General features: G+C 46.1%; 1 protein-coding gene and 1 long non-coding RNA gene across 9 annotated transcripts in view; one reads left to right on the forward strand and one right to left on the reverse strand.

Moving 5' to 3' along the window:
• LOC309444761 overlaps positions 1-18,917 on the reverse strand; it is a 28,994-nt gene extending 10,077 nt beyond the window's left edge. Inside the window, exon 1 of the long non-coding RNA XR_014185154.1 lies at positions 18,594-18,917. This is a non-coding gene — a long non-coding RNA (uncharacterized lncRNA). The remainder of the gene's footprint in view (positions 1-18,593) is intronic.
• WASHC1 (WASH complex subunit 1) overlaps positions 1-22,518 on the forward strand; it is a gene marked incomplete at its 5' end in the record, with an annotated part of 46,411 nt that overhangs the window by 20,331 nt on the left and 3,562 nt on the right. For all 8 annotated transcript variants that reach the window (XM_082062752.1, XM_082062749.1, XM_082062748.1 and 5 more), the window contains 5 exons: positions 13,652-13,763; positions 14,441-14,587; positions 19,554-19,690; positions 20,597-20,732; positions 22,013-22,217. In XM_082062752.1, the coding sequence (XP_081918878.1) occupies positions 13,652-13,763; positions 14,441-14,587; positions 19,554-19,690; positions 20,597-20,732; positions 22,013-22,217 (737 nt within the window). The remainder of the gene's footprint in view (positions 1-13,651; positions 13,764-14,440; positions 14,588-19,553; positions 19,691-20,596; positions 20,733-22,012; positions 22,218-22,518) is intronic.

The following is a 22,518-nucleotide window of genomic DNA, read 5'->3' on the forward strand; positions in this document are numbered from 1 at the left end:
CACAGTCGATTTGAAGACAGAGCTGTGAATAAGTTGAAGGATGGATCTCTTTGTATACTCCCAACTGCTATAAATTGGTTGAAACTTTTATGACCTGTGTAATTACCCTTGTTTCTTCTGCTTTAAGAAGTGGAAGCGCAAGAGGACCTCTCTGCTATTGACAAAAAGTAACTTTTTGCTTACTGAACTGTTTCTGGATTGAAAAGGTGGTGTGTAAATAGCCTGGAGCCCAAGCACTGTGTAGTTTCAGTGAAATAACCTTCTTTGAAGCTGAGTGCAGCAGTGTCTGAACCAGCTGATGCTTGTGGAGGTTTATGGACTTCAGGAGTACTGTCTGATGCCTTAGTGCAGAGAGGTCTTAAATGGCTGAAAGTTGTAATATTCTAGAGCATGGGAGTAACATATCCAGAAATAGTAACAGTGATGTTGTATCCATAATGGTCTAAAGATAGGTGAGAAGAGAATTGCAGAATCATAGAATGGTTGGGCTTGGAAGGGACCTCTGGAGATCATCTGTCCAACCCACCCACTAAAGCAGGTTCACCCAGAGCAGATCACACAGGAATGTGTCCACAGGGGTCTTGAATGTCTCCAGAGGAGACTCCACAACCTCTCTGGGCAGCCTGTTCCAGTGCTCTGGTACCCTCAAAGTAAACAAGTTTTTCCTCATATTCAGATGGTATCTCCTATGCTTCAGTCTGTGCCTGTTACCCCTCATCCTATCATTGGGCGTCACTGAAAGGAGTCTAGTCCCATCCTCTTGATATCCACACTGAACCCTAAAGTATGCTTTTCTGCGTAGCAAGATCACTGAGAGCCCTTTGAGAAAGAAGTAAAAAAATCTGGCAGGGGATGGAAGTGGTGGTGATCTGTCTTCCTTACCACGTGCCAAAAAGACTTGTTCCAGTGAGCAATGCAAGTCTTTACAATGGCACCAAGGGTCCACCTTTGCATACTTATTTTCAGTTAATTCTGAAGCCAGAGCTGCATGGGTATGTTGACACCTTTTCTAGTCTCATCTCTTGAGTGTTGTGTCAGAGTTTCTACCTGATTCAGACAGATGCTGGCATGTGAATCACTTGTATGCAGTGCTTGTATATGTTTGGGCATGCCTTAAAGGCAGCATTGGGTTGGAGCATGGTGGGAAGGTGTGACAGGGAAAGGACTTTCAGAGGGTAGAGAGTGGGCGAGTTGGGCTACAGTGCTTCTTTAGCTGTGTGTTGAGAGCCATGGTGCCAATCCCTCAGTCGGTTAGTGGGATGTCAGTGTCAGTCCAGAGTCCAGGCAGTGACCTGGGCCTTGAGGGCTGCCCAGAGAGCAGGGATGGGACTGGCTAATCTGAAGAAGTTTCATGGCTGCAGTCCTTTAACATGGGAACGTTAAGTGTGCATCCCTAATGTCTTCCCACAGGTGTGGTGCCGGGAGAGAGCTCTCCAGGAGAACTCTTGAAACTCTGCTCATTGTGCAGCTGAGTAAGCTTCTTTTCCATGAAGTACTCCAGATGGCTGTGGTTTGGAAGGATCCAGATCCACTTGATGGGAGATGCAGTGGCTGAGATTTTGTCCAGCCATAGGTCATGTCTATAAACTACAAGGACAAGAGGTGGCTGTTAAGTAAAGGAGATCTGGAAAAGTTATTATGAACTTCCCCATCCAGAGAGGCATTCCCTTCCCTCCAGCCACTTACCCCAAATGGCTGTAGCTGTTATTCTCAGGAAATATCTAAGAAGCAGCAGATCATAGCAAGTAGTCAGTGTGTGCCTCACAACAAAAGAAAGGTTCCCTTTTTTCTAGTTTCTTAACCCACGAATTTACCACTATTTTCAGATACTCCCACTCTTCTTTGATGTTCTTAGGGATGTGGTTTAGTGCCAGAGTTAGGTTATGGTTGAACTCAATGATCTTAAAGGTATCTTCCAACCAATATGATTCTATGAATCTTGAAGCAATTGCCTTGTTGTTCTTGTCTTATACAAAGTGATAGCTTTACCTGCTCAACCAGCTTCAGATGCTGGACTCTCACATGTGTTAGAGTAATTTTTCTCTTCCTATGGATGAGTTTTGTTTACTCGGTCAGCCCTAGAGGAAGAGATTCAAGTAAGTCACTTTGTTTTACAGGCGTGACTTCTATCAGGGATCTAGTGTGGAGAAAACTGTCTGGAAAATAACATTGAGTGGCTTGAAATGTGTATTACAGGCTCTCTCCTATGTAAGCGGGATTGCGCATGCCGGGGGGAGAGTTGCAGGAGAAAACACGAGTGCCAAAGGTCTGTTCTTCACACTTGACTGGTGGATTAAATTCTCTTTCCATGGTCCTTTTTTCTGACTAGCTGTGGTGCTGTCACTGGGCCTTTCCAAATGGGGTAGGTTAGAGCTTGGGTGTAAATGCAACTGACAGTTAAAACAGAGCAGCACTTTTGGAGACAGCAGATCCGTTTGCAGATGCTAATGAAGGAATTCTTGTTTTTCTCCCATCTACATCCTTCAGACACCATGCTATGCCATTAGGGAGAGGGGGCTATAAAAATTATTTTTGTAATGTGGGATGAAGGATTTGGATGGTAAAGTGTGTTAAAGAGAAACCCCAGGTGGGTAATTCAGTATCTTCTGAGTTGGATTCCATTGTTAATTAATCCAACAATGTGATCCTTATTCTGGTTTAATATACACTTTAAAATGCAAATATCTAGTTTTACTTTACTTCCAGGACTTTCATTTTAGATCTAGTATGAAAGCCAAATAAGAAGACATGCTTGATGGGCTTAAGCAGCATAACAGGACATTTCTTTAGAAGAGAAGGTAAAGCTGTTGCACTTCTGTTCTGTGGTAGGGCAGCAGGAATAGCCTTTCTGATTATGTCTTGAAATAACACACCAGTCATTCCAGTAGCTTAACACCAAGAAACTATGAAGTTCATGATCTCTACAGTTCAGTTCTCTCTGTAACTTTGGCCCAATGCTTGGGTCTATTTGTTTTTGCTTCAACAACAATACTTTTGACAGTGGCATCCTGGATTTTGTTGATTCCAGAACAAATTCATACTTTGTGTGACTTTTTTAAGGAAAGGAAGGTGAAAAGCTCCCAACTGCTATTGAGTTACTGAGCACCGGCCAAGGTTTTCTTTGTTCTTTCTAGTACATGAGTGATTTTGGAGGGAAAAAAAACCCAACAAACAATGTCACAGACAAATCCGTGCCCTTCATTATGCTTTGTGCTTACTTTTAGCTGGCATGAGGGGATTAGCTGCCACTAAAGGCATTGGTCCATGAGAACATTTATTGGGTATGTCACAGAGTGAGCGGTTAGGCTATTAAAATTTATGAATATACGGTCCTGGCAGTTTTGGGGTCGGGAGGGAGGTTTGAAAATTATACTGGACAAATTTGTTTTGGTATTATTCTGAAGGGAGTATTTCCATTTTTAATGACGATTTGAGTCGGTATGTGGGTAAGATGAGTTTTAAAAGGATAGTGAGGAAAATGAAAATGTGTGTCTAGAACTGCTTTAAAGGTGATGTCTGATCACTGATGCACCATGGACTGTTTCATTGAAATGACAGAGCAGCTGTCAGTCCAAGCAGAGAGACATCTGCTCTTCGAAGTTGTGAGAAAAATCTCTGCCTGGACCCCAAAGTTCTTTGGCGAAAAGTAACTAGAAATCCATCAAGAAAGAAAGAAAGCGCTGTAATGACTCAAGAAAGGTGTTAGATGGATAACATGTCATAAAGATTATTCTCATTTGTTGAAGAAGCACTTATGCTCAAATTAGCTTGTTGATGGGCATATCATAGAAGGTGCCTTCTGAGATTTGAGTGTGACTGCAATTGATTGTAGGAAAATGAAGAAGTAACACTAAATAACCTCTGTTTCTGAAGAGCAAATATTTTGAAATAAAAAGCTCAATTTACAAAAAATATGGAAAGAATTTTTTCCTTTAAAAGAAGGAGAACAGTTGTGAAAGAAAAGGATCTATTATTAGAAGTTCAAATTGGAAGCGTAAGTGAGCAAAGGAGAAAGTGGAGTTAATGATGAGGTTTCTTAACTAGCAAAGGGCTGATACACTTTCTCAGAAACAGTTCTCTTATGTGCTGGGGCTTGTTTTCATTGTAGCAACATTTTGGGGGAATCTTGGGCATTGGCACTGGTCCTCACAAGCTGCTGAGGAGGCTCACTGACTGCTGAACGGAGGCAGCAATTGGCAACGCTTGCATGGGCAGAAGTATCTAATTGAAGGAAGCGTGGAAGGGAATAGAATAAATTTGATTGAGTTGTAAGCTGTGGAAAGTACAGTGATTGCTGCAGTAAATATGATGAGCAGCAACAGAGTATTGAGAACAAAATAAAATGACCTGGATACTCCAAGTCATCCTTCAAAAGCTAGTTACGTCATTTACCTAGTATCTGATGACAACCTCAATAGATCAGGACAAAGTGAAGAAGGATCACAGGGACAGATCCTTATTACGTGGTGGAAGTCAGAAAGGAACTGAGAGTTACAGGAAGAAGAGATGAAGTGCAGATGCCTTTGAGGGCTTCACAGCTGATGAAACAGACTGCTTTATGGTAGCAAGTCCTTTTTCTTGGGTAGGCTTTCATTCTCATGTGTGCAGGACAGTGATTTTTATAGCAACAGATTTTAGTTGGTGACCATTGTGTGGTTACTAGCTTGTAAATATGGCTCTTAAGTATCTGTTATTGAAAAGAGGTCCAAAGGGTTCAACTTGTGACATGCAAGTCAAATTCCATGTGCTTGCCATCAGCTGCTGGGAAGTGGGGAAAAGCCAATACAAAAACCTTTACCTTCGAACTTGTGTCTTAAATGTGGGGAGAGGGTATATTTTGGATCCAGAGTAAGAAGTGGTGATGGAGAGAATGGTCAGTGTTTTGTATCAGTGCTTGGTGGCTGTAGTTTATTCTAGAGAGCAGCAGCGTTACTGACTTGGCAATGGGGAGGCACTGAAGAGGGTAGAAGTACTTGCACAGGTGGTCTTAAACTCAGTAAAACTGAAAATTATCCAACTGTGGAAATGTATATGTCAGCTCCTGTGAATTAAAGCAAAAATTGTTCAAATTAGTAAATGACGAACTGAAAATCTGGTCTACTGGGACTACACTATGAATTTCCCCAGATTTCCTTTGTCACAGGGGACAAACAATTCCATTCTTGGTGTCACAAGCAGCTGAGACTTAATTAACGCTCAGAAATTACTTGGAGATCTTTGGGTGAAAAACTATGAAGTTCTAATGATACTAGATTAAAAACAAAGGAAAGCAATGCTTTTCTCGGAGATTGATTAGATTTGAACTTGTATCACAAGGAATAATTTTCCGCTCTGGAGGCATGTTTTGATCAGCATTCTTGTTCTTAGTGACAATGACTGTTTTGGCAGTGGAGATAAACAGACTAGGAGCAGCATTTGTGCTGTGTGCCATATTGATATAAAAAGCCTCCATCCCAATGACTGAGTGGGAGCTCAGCTTACGCCGTACATTCAGGATTACATTAGGGCAAGCCCTGTAGTAGAACCTTTAGAGATGTTCACTAAATCAGTTCTTGTCACACAAGCACAATGGGGTGCTGCTTGCCTTGGTCAAGAAAACTGCTTTAAAACCACTTGGAAGGTAAGGGAGAAAGCTGGGAATAAAGAGGAGCTTCCTGATCTTCTCATATAAACCATGCTGTCCTCTTGTTCTTCAGCATGGTCGTGAGCTGGCAATGTGCGCTTGCAGCCCAGAAGGCCCATCATATCTTGGGCTGCAACACAAGCAGCGTGGCCAGCAGGAGGTGATTCCACCCCTCTGCTTCACTCTGGTGAGACCCCCTGTGGAGTCCTGCATCCAGATCCGGAGCCCTCAGCACAAGAAAGGCATGGACCTCCAGAGGAGGCCACAAAAATGATCGGAGGGATGGAACAGCTCTCCTGTGAGAGCAGACCGAGGGAGCTGGGGTTGTTCAGCCTGGAGAAGGCTCCAGGGAGACCTTATTGTGGCCTTTCAGTACTTAAAAGGGGCCTACAAGAAAGATGGCAACAGACTTTTTAGCAGGGCCTGTTGCGATAGGACAAGGGGTAATGGTTTTAAACTAAAGGAGGGGAGATTCAGGATAGACATGAGGAAGAAATTCTCTACATTAAGAGTGGTGAAACACTGGCCCAGGTTGCCCAGAGAGGTGGTAGATGCCCCATCCCTGGAGACATTCAAGACCGGGCTGGCTGGGGCTCTGAACAACCTGATCTAGTTGAAGTTGTCCCTGCTCATGGCAGGGGGTTGGACTAGATGACATTTGAAGGTCCCTTCCAACCCAAACTATTCTACAATGCTAGGATTCTATGATGTGGACTGCCTTACCAGTGGGGAGGAAGGCTCTGCAAATTTCACCCTTCCTGTATTATCAAGGCATCTTTGGCTCAAGTGAGCCAAAGGCTGAAAGGGCTGGGGAGGCTGCTGTGGACTTGTCGGTGTTGGTCTCCTGCTGTTCCTACCTTCAGGTGAAGCTAAGCAGAAGTGTTAGTTTTGGCTGGTGCCTCATGCTCTTTTCTCTTGCAACCCCACCTGGGAGACCTTTAAACCCAGGCTGATCTGTCTCCTGTGACTCCTGCTGACAGGAAATGTGAAGCGTGATGTTGGTTAAGAGTAAATTGCATAACAGTTTTTTGGTTTTTTTTTAGAATCAGACACAGTGCCTAAATGAGAAGGAGTTTCTTCTACACTCAGGGATCCAGAGGAATCTGAGACCTTTTAAAGGTTTTAGTTGTCCCTACCTCCAGATATCGTTCACTGCAGGGTCACCTGGGCATTTCTCCATTACTTAGGTTTCCTGTGACTCTCTGTGGTGATATACATTTTCCCTTCTATGGGGACAGGGAGGAATATCTTTGGCTATTCTAAGAAATGGGCTTTGGATGGGAGAAAGAGAAACTTAATGTTTGTGTACACAGTTGATTAATTTGATGTTACAAGGTGCCAAAACACCTTCTGAGGCTATCTGCCAGATATGATCCACAACTTCAAGCAACATGGAAACAAATTTTACTTCTGACAGCCTCATAAAATTCTGCCCAAACAGGATTAGCCTTCCTTTCAATAGTGACTATAAAAACAACGGGGGCAGGGGGGTGGAACACTTAAAGCTCCTACTAGAATATTGCACTTCAGTGAGTAATATTTGTCAAAATTTTACAAGGATGAGTGAAAACTATATAGATAACAAACCAGCTACTAGTACTTACAGCGTCTGCTGCCTAATATCTCAAGACTATTCCTGTGACCGCTGCTCTGGGAAGCAGCTCCTTAGTTTTCTTCAGTATCTGCCCCTACACTGCCAGGGGAGGAACTCAAAAGGCCACCTCTGAAACTCCCACAGTACTGGTAGAAGAACCACTTTTTTCCCATTACTTCTTTCAGGGATCCTTCCCAAAAGTTACTGTGATGGTAGAACCTGTTGTGTTTATATATCTTAACACTATTAATGGAGAAGTAGTTTGACCAAAAGTAACCTGTATAGATTAAATAGAATATCTCTTTGTGTAATTTATTTGCAAACACAGACTTTCTACTTAGTATATATTTCTTCTAAAAAAATGAAAGCCTGGCCCCTTTCAGATCAGTCAGTGGTAGAAGGCAAGTAAAAAGGCTGGAAGGTTAAAGAAGAACTTGTTTGTGACTTCAGGAAAAAAAAAAAGGAGCAAAGAAAAATAAGTTGCTTTTCTGGGGAGAAAAGGCTTCAGGGAAAGGAGGAGGAGGGTTGCCGTGTCAATAGATCAAAATTCTAAGTTTCCAGTTTTACATAAACTTAATTCACAGTAGCAGGAGCACCTTGTGAAATGAGAGATTAAAAATCAAAATGAAATTATTTGTGTGGGAGAACATGACCTGTGGAGTTTGATGTATGCCAGATCCTGCTGAGGATAACCTGGCAACCTTGATCACCCTCCAATCTGAAAAGCCGTTTGGCATCACAGGAGCAAGGCAATATGCGAATGCTGAAACATCTGCAAATCAGGCTCAAGGAGCAATCAAAGTGCGATAAACATTAATTAGTATAATACCCAAACCCTTAATGGAGGAAGGAACGTTGATTACACCGCCTCACTTGGGATTTCTTTCTGTCAGAGATGGTGTGTGATGACAGTTTCTGATTACACTTACTCAGACGTGAAGGAAGACTTTAAAAACTGCTTAAATATGAAGGAGAGAGAAGAGCAGAAAGCAAACAAGTTGATCTTTCTTTGAGTGGCTGAATGTATTTGGCTTTTCATAAAAGCATGTGTTTTGGCATTTTGCCTTTCAAACTTTTGAGGGGATTTGGCATTGTGAACTGGCTTTTAATGCTTCCTTGGGTCGCAGTAAACCATAAATGTCTCGGCAGCCTTTTCTTTGCTCTCTCCATCTCGGTCCTGTGGTGTTGCTGGGGCAGAGGTGCTGTGTGGGAGTGGGGAGGGTAGGGCTCAGGTTTCTCACAGTCCATTTCTGACTGTTGCTGGTCATGTCATTGCTGCTGAACTCCAAGCTGGCCCACTGCAGTGTGCAGGAACATCCATGTGCTGTTGGGCTGTTGTAAAGCATGCTCTGGTGCCTCATAACGCACTATCCTTTGTTAGCCAGCCAGAACACGCTCAGAAATTTGAGCCTGGCTTTCTAGCCGTGCTTCAGTCTAGTGGATTGTGCATCAAAGCCCTGAATTATGGGTTAGCATTGATGTTTCCCCATCACTTCAGCAGCCTGAGGAGCCATAAAAGCCCATGGCCTTTTTTTCAAGAAGATTCTTAGGCAAATTAAAACTTTTTCAAGTTTGAGATTTTCTTATTCTCTGTAGCATACAAGTAAGAAGAGAGCATGTGCCTGTAGGGCTCATGAAAGAAGTGGGTGAGGAAGGAGTTCAGTAGCCTGAGAAAAAAGGTGGACATTTCATTCCCTCAGCACCACCTTCTTCTGCCTTCATCATAGGATGATGTCTCCCCGGGGAAGTAGTCTGTCCTCACCTCACCAGTGGTTCTCTCACTTCTAGAAACCTACTGAAACTTGTCCTAGAGGTCTAGTGGTATGTCATTCATCAGTAGTGGTATCTCGCCAGTTTTGGCACTGGTGCTGTGGAAGGATGAATGGCAGCCAGCACTGTTATCTTTCCTTGCTACCCTGCATCAGCATCAGCCACCTGGAGAGTCCAGGGATGTAATAAAATACAAGAACCATAAACTCCATCCCTTCTAATTCATTCCTCCTGCAGTAAGGGAGAAATTTAATAAAAGCATGCATTGTCAGAAAAAAAAAAAAAAGGGCAGCTTGACTTTTAGGCAAAAAGCCCAGGTTTTATAGAAGAACTTTATGATGTGTACACTGAATTTTAGAACAGCAATGTCAAGCATCCCTGTGCTATCTCTCAGGGTTGGAGCCTGGGCTGGGAGGAGACAAGAAGCCTGTCTTGCTGTGATGTGTGCAGTCCTTATTTAAGGAAAAAAATCATTTAATACTTTGTCTGCCTTATCCTCCTGTGCAACTTCATTTCTCATTCTGCTCCGTAATGTTCTTTCTCCTTGGTTGATCGCTTAACTTTTGTACTTCAGATATGAAATTGAAGTTCTTTGGTATTCTGGAGAGGTTTGTTCCCAGCCTCTGCTGCCTCGCTTTTCTCATTCACCTTGGTGTGGAGCTTGTCTCTTCTCTCTCCCACTTCCCCAGTTTTGTCATCCCTGTCACTTTTTGGGTGATGTGTACGTGGACAGCAAAGGGTCTCCTGCTTCTGCGATGCTTCCTTCCAGCTGAATTCTGTCTTGCTCAACTGCCTTTTTGGGAATCTGCCAGCCTGTCTTTAAGTCTGCTCCGATTTTAAACTTTTTTTCTGATGCTGTCTGATCCGTAGCAAATATAGATGATAAAAATCACAGTTCTTTTCTGGCATTGTGGTGTGCTTGGAGACCCTCATAGAAATTTAGTATTATTGCCAGTGCTGACAACTGACAGGCATCATCCAGTGTCCTGCATGCCAGATTCCAAATGCCTCAAATCCTTTTCCTGTGGGAGTAAGAGAACAGTATTTTTTCCCCCATGAGCAGACACAGCAGAGGAGATCTTTGAGTAGCTGCCCGAATGTGAGATTTATCAAAGGAGTTATAAGGAAATAATGGGAAGTGATGCCTCCATGGCTGCAGATGGGACAGAGGATATGGGGCCAGCGAGGCTGGTGGTGAGGTGGGAGGCAGTATTCCTGGGACCTGCTGTGGGTATTGGGGAGAAATGCCTGTAAATTGGAGAGGAGCTCAAGGCAGCAGGATGAGGGCTTTAGGAGAAAGGAGATCTAAGCTGGGAGTGAGGTGCAGGGGGCTTGACTGCAAAAAGATTTCAGAGGGACCAGAGAATGTGAAAGCTTGAATCAAAGCAGCTGAAAGATTGGCTTTAATATCTGCTTAGATCAAAAATAAAAGCCTGTATGGATTAAGAGATAATCCACTAGATAGATTTAATCTGCCACATGTATTACTTCCCCGAAGAAAAGCCTGGGGAGGGGAACGCTGGTTTGGCTCAGTGCCCAGGGTTTGAAGGCAGGTGATATATTCTCCTTTCTTCTGCAGGCCCTTTTTAGCTTGTCCCCAAGCATGGATCCTGCCCAAAGGGAGGGGCTGCTGCGCTGTGCCTCCTGCTTCTTTGCAACTCCAGAGTCACATTGAATCTAACTAAAGGGGTTTCTCAAGCAGAAAAGAGCACTGAGAGCAAAACAACACAGCAATGACTAATAGGGTAAGCACGGGGTAGGTTCAGATGCTGATAGTGTTTTTGGCTGGATGAGCAAAAGGTTCTGAGGGGCAGTAAAGGGCCATTTTATTATTAACACTTACCCTTCCTGTCCTGATTGTAATTGCTTTTCAAACAAATGCCCTTCAGTAACACAGTCCTTCTTAAGTGGAGGTTAAGGTCTGAATGCCAGCTTGCTTCAAACAGTTTGTCCCTGAAATCCTTGGCAACGGCCCTCTCCATCCCTTTGTGTTTCCCTTTCTTTACAAACATCAGGTTGACTTCTTGGAGTAAGTTCAGTTTCCACAGCACTAGAAATACTAGTGTTGATGGAGGGCACTTGAACTTGAGGGGCTTTTTCCATGTATTATTTATGTATCAATATGGTGTATTGTCCCTTTCAGCTAACACATGCAGCTGTATCTTGAATTGTACATGCATAACAGTCATGCACTTTTAGGAGCCTGTACATGTGATGGAATTTGGATCAGTTGGATTGAGGGGGCTTAATAATTTTTTTCATAGTTATTTTGCTCAGCAAGAAATAAATTAATTCTGCAGACTGATGTGTATTCCTTCTGTGTTGTGGGCCTGCGTCTGTGCCATCTCAGGTGAAGGTTTTTGGCAGATCTCCTAAGGTCAGTGGGATTTGGCCTATCAAATCCTAGAGGAGGAGATCACAGGAGAAAGCACAGGGTGCCTCAGAGAAGAGCCATCGTGGTTTCAAACACCTGAGCTGGCACTGGACAACTTCCCCAGCTTGTGCTGGGAGCCGGCCATCCGCCTGCTACTGTCCTTCTGTGGGTGAAGGTAATCGCTCTTGGTTTTATTTGGTAGGCAGTAGGGATGGATGAAGCTATAAACGTAGCATGGAGTGTGTTGGTCTCTTCTCCCAAGTAACGAGTGATAGGACAAGAAGAAATAGCCTCAAGTTGCGCTAGGGGAGGTTTAGATGGGATTTTAGGGAAAAATTCTTCACGGAAAGGGTTGTCAAGCATTGGAACAGGCTGCCCAGGGAAGTGGTGGAGTCACCATCCCTGGAGGTGTTTAAAAGAGGCATAGATGAGGTTCTAAGGGACATGGTTTAGAGTTGGACTTGCCAGTGCTAGGTTAATGGTTGGACTCAATGATCTTAAAGGTCTTTTCCAACCAAAATGATTCTACATCTTCCCTCCTTCTCTTCTGGATGCACCACTGCTGTTGGAGCTAGGGCACAGTATTTGCTGGTCATGCTCTGTTTCTAGGGATGCCTCGTTTTTCAGAGAGGATCCAGCAAACCTTAAATGAGAAAGATGCATGCAGCGCTGTGAGCTGAAGGGTGCTTTGCTTTCTGTTCTTTCCCTGATGCTGTCTATGCACTACAGGAGGCGTTAGTACAGTAGCACCAAGAAGCACTTTGTAACAGCCAGTTCACTGCCTGTGTTTGGTGGGGATGTAAAGGGAGTTGTGGCACTGTTCCTCTTCTGAACTGGGAGTCTTAGAAGATTAATGTTAAAATTGAAGTGATTAAGGGTGAAAAGCAAGGATAGGTTTCTTCCAACCCAGACTCTTCTATGATTCTATAACTGGCATTCCTCAGATCCTCCTTTGCTTCCTCACAGCCAGCAAAAGAGCAAGCGTGGGAAGGGAGAGGATCAGGGGATACCTGGTGAAGCAGTGGGGATGATATGGGGCAGGAAAAGGAGTGAGGGTAGCACTTGCCCACTGACATTTGTGGAGTTGAAATGAGGAGAAAGGTTACTGGTTTCCAGGCCTGAGCTTGCATAACCATTTGCTTAACATTTCCTTCTGGAAGAGGATCATGTGCCTGGTCAGCCCCTGAGAGTTGTGTCTGGAAGTCAGCAGGGTACTGGCTAAAAGGCAGTTGATACCTTGTTTTTATTTGGAACTTCAGGAAGGCTTTGTTGAGCTCTTCTAGGAGAGGGGTCTACTCATAAGTGAGAGGGAAAATTGCATCATTGATTTGAGGGAGAGAGGCAAAGCAGAAATAAATGACCACTTTTTTCAGCTTTGAAAGAAGTAAAAATAGTCAGATTGCCCCCAGGAGCAGTGCTGGAAATAGTGTCAATCAATACAATTATGAAACATCTAGAAAAGAGGTGAACTGTGAGGTGGGAAGACTTTCAGGGGAGAGCAGTTAGGGAAGACTTAGGTCCTTCAGAGGCATCTCACACTTTAAGAAAACAAGGCAGCCCTGTGACACGTGAAATTTGTTGCAGACAGGTGCTAGGAAATGCACACTGAAAGTAACAACAGAAACTACTCTGAGAATCTATCAAGTGTGTAAGTTATGTGGACTTACTCCACTGAGACGGAGGGAGGATGTGGGAAGGAAATCATGGACAGGTTTGTACTTAGTATTGGTACGAAATACAAGCTGTTAGGCTGTATTTAAAATAAAAGGATGGGGAAATGGAGAATAATTCTGAGAGGGAGACAAGGTTCAGTTTTGCTCATCTCCCACTCCTGATGTGCAAACCAAATCGCAAAGCTGCGAAGGAACATGGAAGAAGTCGTGCAACAAACTGTTGGTATAGTAGAGGACAGGATAAGCCTTGTGAGTCCTGAAGTCTGCTCCCTGGCATGTGTTACCTTTAATTTTTAACAGGTCACTTTTATTAAAAATATGTTGGCAGTTGATAACTGGTGTTGCAAAAAAGCCACAGTTCTCCATCTTTCTGTGCTGTGCCTCAAACAGCTGCAGGAACGTTGTGCTGTGGGTCATCGACTAGACTTGCCTTCATATCAGAGTACATAACACTCTCAATAGGACTGAGACAAGCATATCTCAGCACTGTTTTACTGTATGAAACAGTCCAGTCCACTGAGGTTCACGCCCTTCCCTGAGGACCGGGGCACTGGCTGTTGCTAAAAAAAATCTCTGCCTCTGGATTCTTCACCTCAAGAAAAGTTCTTGCCTCCTAGGATCTCTCAGCGGGTGGAGGCCAGCCGGGCACAGCTTCAGGCAATCGGTGAGAGAGTCACGCTTGCCCAAGCGAAGATTGAGAAGATAAAGGGCAGCAAGAAGGCTATTAAGGTAAGACTTCACTGAAGACTGCATGGCCTCCCTTCTCCCTTCCACCTTCTCACTTTACTCTTTATGTAAGCTCTGGAGAAGAAGAGGTGTTTGACTGCCGCAGCTGCTGCCTGCTCACCTCTCCGTGCCTTGCTGCTGAGCAGGGTTGTGATGAGAAGCTGCTTCCTGACTTGGACAGTTAATGATTTTTAGACCAGTTAGCCCCACAGCTCCTGGCCTTATGAGACCTTTATAAATTGCTGCTCCACCTTCCCCATGAGAAAGAGAAAAGGCATGTGCTGAGCAGAGCCCAATATCCTCTCATTTCAGGTTCACAAGCTCTTTTAGAGAGCCTCCCCTTACTAAATTTTAATCTTGTTGCGTCATGTAAAACTCGTGAAAACTCTTCTTTCCTTGTTCTTCCTCTGTTTAATACAGTGTTTCAAATTCTTCTCCAGCCAGTGGAAGCCTATAATATCCTCGTACTTATATATAGAGAGAAGTTCTGGCACTTTTACTTTCTGAAGTGACAGCCCATGCGCGACTGAATCTGTGCAGGTAGCCCTGAGGAACCTGTTGACTCCAAGGCTGTCCATTCCCCACAGCAACACAGATTGCGTGTTTACTCCGCTCCATGTGTTTCTGTAGTGTAGGATTACTTACTTGGTTTTTTTCAGTCCCTCCCTGTCTCTCCACAGGTATTTTCCAGTGCCAAGTATCCAGCCCCTGAACGACTGCAGGAGTACAGTTCAATTTTTGCTGGTGCAGAAGACCCAGCTAAACAGAAATGGCCAAGACACAAGATTCAAAGCAAACACCGAGTGCTGGATGAGAAAGCTCTGCAGGTAAGGAGGAGGAGAACACACCTTGAGATGAACAAGCCAAGAAAAGCTGTGAGGCTGTTAGTCTCTTTGATGAGGAAGATGAGGGCTTGAGTATATAGGCAGGGAGCAGAGCATCTTTCCAGCTTGGCCTGTTGGTGGGGGCATGTGAGATCAGGCTGGGAAGCTTGCGGAGCTGCCCGTTTGAGGGGGCAGTGTCAGTACCAGACCTTGGCATGGTGGTTGGGTGCCGTGGGTGGCTCAGCTGCCTACTCTCCCCAGTGGTTCCATGTCCTGATACGCCGCTGCTTCCTGCAGCTGTGTGGGCGGGTGCTGCTTTGGCTGTGCATAACAAGGCAGCTGGGAACAGGATCATAATGGTTTGAAAAATAGTTTCTGAAGGCTCTAATGTAGGCAATGGTGAGAATGGAAAAGTATAAGTGCTTGTGAATGTGTCAGGAGAAAAAGAAGTCATTAGAGCATTTTTCTGTCCCAGGAAGGCATTGCGCTTGGGTATTGTCCCTCCCTCATTCCCAGCTAAGTTTTGAGGGGAAGGGAGAAATAATTTTGCTTCCTTACATTTTTTTTTGGTGTGTGCTTTGTTTTTTCTTTGCCTTGTGAGCTATTGTAGGTTGCAAGCTCCTTAGAGAGAGGCTGAATCTATCAGTATCCTGCACAGCTGGGACTTCCAGCTGTGCCCATAGCACAGATGCCTGCAGCTGGTGGTGTTGAAGGACATGCTGAAGTATTGAGTTCCCCTTTAGCCTGTGGATTGAGTGGCAGAGAGGAGTTTCTTAGGGAGGTCTGAGAAGTGGTGGGTTTGGCAGGAAATGCTACCAAAGGAGTCACCAACAATTTCAGTCAACACCCCTGGGTTGGGAGGAGAGGAGGAAGAGTTGCTGTGTTTAAGGTTTAAAAGTTGCTGTGTGTGTGCTGTGCCAGGAGTAGCAGATGTGCTTTTCCTAGTGGGTTAAGGATGAACCTGACAACTTCCCTGCTCTCCACCCCTAAAGAGACTTCATTCCTCATCCTTGCATGCATTGGCCCAAAAATAAAGCTGGCACTGAATAATTTATCATGCTAAACTTTCCTGAGTTTTAATGGAGTTGAGACCTCACACAGTGAGGTAGCTATGAATATTTCAGCCAGGCCAGGGAAGCGGGGTTGCTGGCCAAAGGGGCAACTGGCAAGCTCGAGCAGGGTTTGTGCTTTTTTTGAGCCCTGGTAGTAGCTCAGGGCAGAGCCATGTAGGACCTGCTGCTGGCTGGCCAGGTGAGGTCGATGATGGCCATGGTGTCTGGCTGATGGCCCCAGCCCGTGAGAGCGTGTTTTGGGAGCAGAGGTAGGTGGTGAGTGGGCAGGGGAGTTGCTCTCCCACCCTGAATGGCTGGTGCCCTCTCACACAGGGAGGAGATTGAGAAGAGGTAAAACAGTGGTGTCCTGCAAAGAGCCAACAGTGTGTCCATCCAACTGGCCCGCTGGCTCCAGCAGGCTCTGCGTGTCCTTCCCTGCTGCCCTGGCCATCTGCCCGCAGTGCAACCTCTTCTCTGTCCCAGGTAGTCTCAGTACCATTGCCATGTTCTGCTCTTCGTGCCAAGGCTGCTGCCACCACAGGGATTTTGTTGCAGGCCCCGAGGGATGTTTGCATTTTTTCTTCACCTCCTGCAACCCATCTTTTGATCCTCCCTTGGGGTTGTTGGTCTTTCTCTGGAGTTGCCGACCCTACTTCATGTGTCAGTCTTGTTACCCCTGCCAAGCTCACGCATGCCCTGGCTCCTGCAGCTCTTCTGGGGGCCATGGGGATGCGACTGTGCTGGCAAGTGGCTGCCAGCCGATGGACAATGGAGGGGCCTGCTCCAGGAGCAGCTGCCATACAGAGCAGGACTCGCTGTGGCCGAGATCTGACCATGTTCCAGGGGGACAGAACCTTCTTGGCCATAGCTGAGCACAGACCGTGGACATGCCTTGCAGTAATGAGATGTGACAGAGGGAAGTCTGATGTTTGCATTTGTGCCCTCCTCAATTATTCAGGGCTTTCAGCAGAGGCTCGCTGCCTGTTTTCACTTCTAATGAGGGCCTCTTTGCTGCGAGCGGTCGCAGTGGCCTTTGCTAACTTCACTCGTGCATGCACACACAAACTGCCCACCAGGAAAGCAAGCTCTGCTTGTGTCAGTTTGAGGGTAAGTGGTGGCAGCCTGTGCTCGGTGTTTAGGTTTTGTGCTCTGGGGGAAAGCAGCTGAGTTGGAAATATGTGAGATTCTGCAGTTTATTTTAAAAAGCTTCCCTCCTGGGAAATTCTCCTTTCCCTCTCCACACCCCAAGCAAGTGAAAACTCAGCTGTTGAGAGGACACTGTTTAGGTTGGTAAGGTAAGCACGGATGGATAGGAGTGCCAGAAACAAGGTCCCTGTGATAAGCCTGGGAAGCTACTTGCTTTGCACGTTGCTGTAGTAGCAGCTAGATAGGGTTCAGCAGTGAGCTGGCTGCAGCCCTGGGGGCTTCTCAGGCACCGGGCACTGCCCTTGTGGTGGGAGCAGTGTCTGGGTGCTGCAAGTGCCCCTCAGGATGCTGGAATATAGGATGGGAGACATGATCTGCCTGGGAAGATGGGCTTGGGAAGATGTCCAAGCAAAAGTTACAGTCCACTGCTGGAGTAAGCTTGATAGGCTTCAAAAATGTCAGTAACTTGGCATGTCCTTGTGAATTCTGCCTTTCTCGGAGCCCACCCTGGGCATGGGGAGGTTAAACAAGGTTTTTGGCACTTGCTCATCTTCAAGTGTTTTTTGAGGTAGCCTCAGCACTCTATTGGCATGGGGAAAATGGGGTTTCTGGTGTATCATGCCAATTCCCTTTGCAACACTGTGTGCTTAATTAAACTTAAGAACCAAAGTGACTATGTATTTTTGACTGTAGGCTCTTAGAAAGAGAAATGCCCAGAAATGCAGCATCCTTAGGGGTGTGATCCTGCCAGGTGCCAAACCCCAGGTTGGGGTGTTTGAGCATTCAAGTACCCCCCATGACTTCAATATATTGAGGTTGCTGAACCTTTGGCTTAAGGCCTTAATGTCCCTATAAGAAAACTAATTATTAAATGGCATGTTAACTTGTGGAATTCACAGTTGCAGGATATTATTGATGGTATGTAGCTGTTCTAAATTTCCAAACAGATCTGGGTACTTAAGTAAGACTAGCACTTTGGTGGCATTTAAATTAAAAGGATTATGTAGAGCCTCACATACTCATGCTCAGTGCTTTTGTAACTGCCTTAGATGAGACTGATAAGTAAATGTATGTAATGGTTGGTTTCTCACTACGCCCTTAAAGTGACGCAGAGTCTTCCAGTGCTAATTGAAATCTACAAAGAGAGAATTAAAAAAATATATATATGACTTGAGGGCTAAGTGTGTGTGAACAGTTCTAGCACAAACGTCAGTACTCCCTCATGCTTAAAAAATTAAACATTGGGAAATGAATATTAATGATCAAAAGAATCTTTATTTTTGAATCTGCTTCCACAGTCTCTAAATAACAATTTATGTATTTTTGCCTACTTGCTTCTGTAAAAATTCAAGATGTTTATTTCAGTGTACTTTTCACAACTTGGAACGAGTTATTTGGGGGGAAAAAAGTGAAATCAAAACCTCCCATGTCTTTTCTTGTAGCATTTTATAGACTCAGATCATCATACAAACTCTCAGTGGATTAACTGAGCTGTGACTAAGCCATTTCCCAGGATTTCTGGCTACCGAATTCAAGCCTGAAATTTCAATCACAGAAACTGCTTATGTCACTGAGATGTGGTCTTAGAACTGATACAACGGTGGTCTCCATGCCCCCCATACAGGTACAGAGAGAGAAAGAGGGCTCAGAGAATGGGATGGAGCAGGGATGCTGGAAGTAGAGAGGCAGTAGGAAGCTGTGGACAGGATCATCTTCTGGTCACAGAAGCAAACCACAAGAGCGTGGCCAGTTATTTAACATGACAAACTGTCCTGGTTAGTGCTCTGGTTTCTTGTGTTGCCGCCACTTACCACCTCGGAGCTGCCAGGCTGCTTGTCCTCGTTTGTGAAGGAAGAACAGGAGATGTGAAGGGGCTGAGGAAAGGTATGGGGAGGGGTCTGGAGTGGAGATTTGTCCATCCTAGGCTGTCTCTGGGTTCAGGAACTGAAGCTTTTCGTCCCTTGACAGCAAAGCTTGCTGCAGGCACTGAGCTTCATCCCTCTGAGCATCTGGCAGTGGGCACTGTCACGCTAGCTGGAACACTGGTCTGATCTGGGATGGCAATTCCTCTGTTCTATAAAAGTCAAGCAGTTCAGATGTAATAAGTCCTTTTCTAAAGGGAACTCTATATATTATGCATGAAGTTTTAGAACTGAGAGAGAGGAGATTTCAGTTCATTAGAGTTGAAAACTCCTGCAAATCCCTCAGGCTTTGCAAAACCATCTGGCACACGTTCCACCCTGCGCACTCCCTTCTGCCCGATCTCTTGCCTGGCGCAGGCGCTCTGTTTTCTCCTAACCTCTTTTTCCTTGCCTTCCCTGCATACCCCACCAGTGGGATCGCATCTCTTAAAACACCAACAGAAGGCAGAATAGCAGAGGTAATAGAGACGTTTGGGGGACTCTGCTTGCATGAAAATGTCTAGTATTTGGAGACACCGTAACAAATGCCTTTTAGATTGCGGTGCTTGATCCCTGCCTCTGGCTATAGAGCCCGAGTGGTTTTATTTTGGTTGATCCTTGCCACAGCAACACCTGTTCAATATGAGCTATCCATGGCACCAAAAGCACGTGCTGTGAGTCTGAACTGCTGAGGTTTGTCCGGAGTGTGGGGTTGCAATGTTGTCCATGTGCTTCCTTGCTCAGAGGGAGGTGGAAAGGAAGCAGCAGGGTTCCCAGACCTTGCAGTGCATCCAGCGTTGTGGTGGCTGGAGAGAGCTCTCAGCAGCTGTGCGTTTAGTGTCTTACCACCTGTTATCTGTCTTCTTGCAGGAGAAGCTCAAGTACTTCCCTGTGTGTGTGAGCACCAAAATTCACCAGGAGGATGATGCAGAAGAAGGCCTTGGCAGCCTCCCCAGGAACATCAGCTCCCTCAGCTCCCTGCTGCTCTTCAACACCACCGAGAACCTGTGAGAGCTGGAGCAGGGCTGTGCTGCTCACCTGCCCCTGCTTGTCCTCAGAGGGGCTTCTCCTGCCCTGGGGGCAGCAGTAACTGCGTGGTTTCCTGGGGGTCTGACGTATCACGCTCCAGATAGGACAGGGTTGGGTACCTCTTTGCTGGCTTCCGGCTAGCAACCCTTCCCCACTCTTTCTGTTGGATGGAAGAAGTTGTTCTGCCTGCGTCTGATCCTCTGCTCAGCTGTTTTCAACCCAGTTTTGTACTTTTCTTTCCAGACTTATTTTTTTCCTGTCATTTCTCTCCAGCTTTGAACTGCTGTCACTCTTGCCCTTCTCTGCCCCATGTGCCAGCTTGGGTACTGCTCCTTCTCCTGATGATTCCTCACAGCAACGCTTTACTGCTCTTGCTGCTGTAATGTCTCCACTGCCTCCCTCATCGCAGTTCCCTTTCCCATTAGGCTTTGCTCATATTGCAGAGCTTCTTTAAGCCCTTCCTGAGCTTTCAGCTGCTGGACATCTTCTTTCTTCTTCTGAGCCATGGATTATTTCCCCTCTTTGTCTTTCCTCCTGGACCTTGAGTGACTAGTCACCAGGAGAGACTAGTGTCCTGCTGCAGGATGGTTTCAGGCCAGGTGGTAGGAAGGGGAGAGCTTGGTAATGATGCCCAGTGCAGTGGGGCTTTGCTTTAGAATGAATGTGGAGGCTGCAATGGTAGGGTGAGGAGCTGGTCACCTCCTGGTGTTGGAGGGGTGAGACAGGAAAATGGGACTAAAAGAAGGAAACAGGAAGGCCCAACATGTTCCACCTTCATCAGTGAGTCAGGAGGTCTCCACCTCCAAGGCCTTCTTGGGTACCCTGTTTCTTCTGGCCTTGGCTCTTGAGGCAGCATCACTGAAGTATTTGTCTTCTACCCTTAGGTACAAGAAGTATGTTTTCCTGGATCCTCTGGCTGGAGCAGTGACCAAGACCCATGTGGCTCTGGAAACAGAGACAGAAGAGAAGCTCTTTGATGCTCCTCTCTCCATCACGGAAAGGGGACAGCTGGACCGACAGGTGAGACGCTGCTGTGGGGATGCAGCTGCTTCCCCTTCAGAGGACTGCACTCAGTTCTCTGAGAGAAGAGGGCTTCTGTAGGGTGCAGAGCAGGTAGGAAAATAGCCCCTCATGGGACTGCAGAGTATCTCACTTTTCAGAAGTCCATTGCATGTTTTTGTGCTTGAAGCCTTGATGAGAGCTTGACGGGTGAGACAAAACCCTCAAACTTGGCAGGTGTTTCTCTCTGCTCAAGCCTCTGCTGAGTGGTGCGAGAAATGTGATATCAATTCACCTTGGTGCTAGAGCGGGGGTGTCAAACTCATTTTCACCAGCGGCCACATCAGCCTTGTGGTTGCCTTCAAAGGGCTGAATGTAATTTTAGGACTGTATAAATGTAACTACTCCTACATGAAAATGAGTTTGACACCTCTGTGCTAGACCTCAGAGCTGTAGCGGAGTTTGAAGGCTCCATCACTTGATCATCCCAGTTGTGCTAACTCCTAAGCTTCATGACGAGTCTGAGGGTGAGGTGCCACTGCTAGAAGGTGCCTGGGAAGAGGTCTAATCCCCATCATTCCTGCTGGTGCAAACAGACGGGCCAGACAGACTGAGCAAAGGGTTTGTGCTTGATGTGGACATGGGGCAGGCAGTGCACCAATCCATCTGCCCCAACATGTGACTGACCTTGTACCTGACACCTGGAGATGGCTCTACCTGGAGCTTTGCTGGTGCGTGGTTGAGCGTGTGGTTTGGGGCAGGGGAAATGAGCTGGGGGGCCATTTGCTCATTGTGTTGAACTGGGAGAGATGGCAGTGTGTATAGTAAACAAGGCCCCCTTTTCAGAGTACACCTTTGGTAGTTTTGCCTTTGTGTTAAACACAAAAGCAAACCTCTGCAACTACTTGTTCGTGCTTCTCTGTGTCTTAATCTCAGCAGTGGTTCAGGCACCATTCTCTTTTGGAGGAGAAGGGGCTGACTTATGTAGGCTGCAAAAGTTAGTGCATAAAACCTTCAGAGGAGGAGACAGTCCACTTGCAAGAAACTGGGAAGAGCCCTGCACCTCTCCCTCCTCCTGCAGACTGCCTTTTCCCAGCCTGGTCTGCAGGGGGTGGCCTCTGAGCACCAGGAGCTGCCAGAGGACAGGAGCGCAGAGCTGTAGGGGTAGCTGATGAGCAGCCGCTGCACTAAGGCACACAAGCCCAGCTCTGACTGCTGTTCCCTGCAGTGCCCCTGTTTGCTATAAGGGATAGCAAGTGTGTAGTCACTGCCTTATCTTTTCTGTTTTGCATTTCTTTTAGGTAGCTGAAAATTACTTCTATGTGCCAGATCTGGGCCAGGTCCCCGAGATCGATGTGCCATCCTACCTGCCAGACCTGCCCGGCATTGCTGCAGATCTCATGTACAGTGCTGACCTGGGCCCCGGCATCGCACCGTCCGCCCCTAGCAGTGCTATTCCAGAGCTGCCCACATTCAACACAGAATCGGTGGAGCCTTTGCAACCAGGTACATCTAATCCCTGATCCCAAGATGCTGTGAAAGTGGAAGGCAGGGATTGCTAGAGATGGAGACAAGGCAGAAAATCCCTTGGTAGAGATTTCAAGATGGATATTTGAGATATCTCTGGCTTGTGCTTGGGCTGAGTCAAAGCTGAAACCTGCTCAAGTGCTGGCCAGACTTTGGGGCCCTCAGCTCCCTCACCCCCTGCATGGCTGGGGAGTGGGGAGTGTGGTGTGCAGGAACTGGCCTGCTGGTAACCTGTGTAGTGCCCTGGGGCAAGCTGGGCAGGCCTACTGGGATGAACTGA

The sequence above is a fragment of the Streptopelia decaocto genome (genome assembly GCF_964273445.1).
Source record: "Streptopelia decaocto genome assembly, chromosome: 1".
In the NCBI taxonomy this organism is placed as follows: Eukaryota; Metazoa; Chordata; class Aves; order Columbiformes; family Columbidae; genus Streptopelia; species Streptopelia decaocto.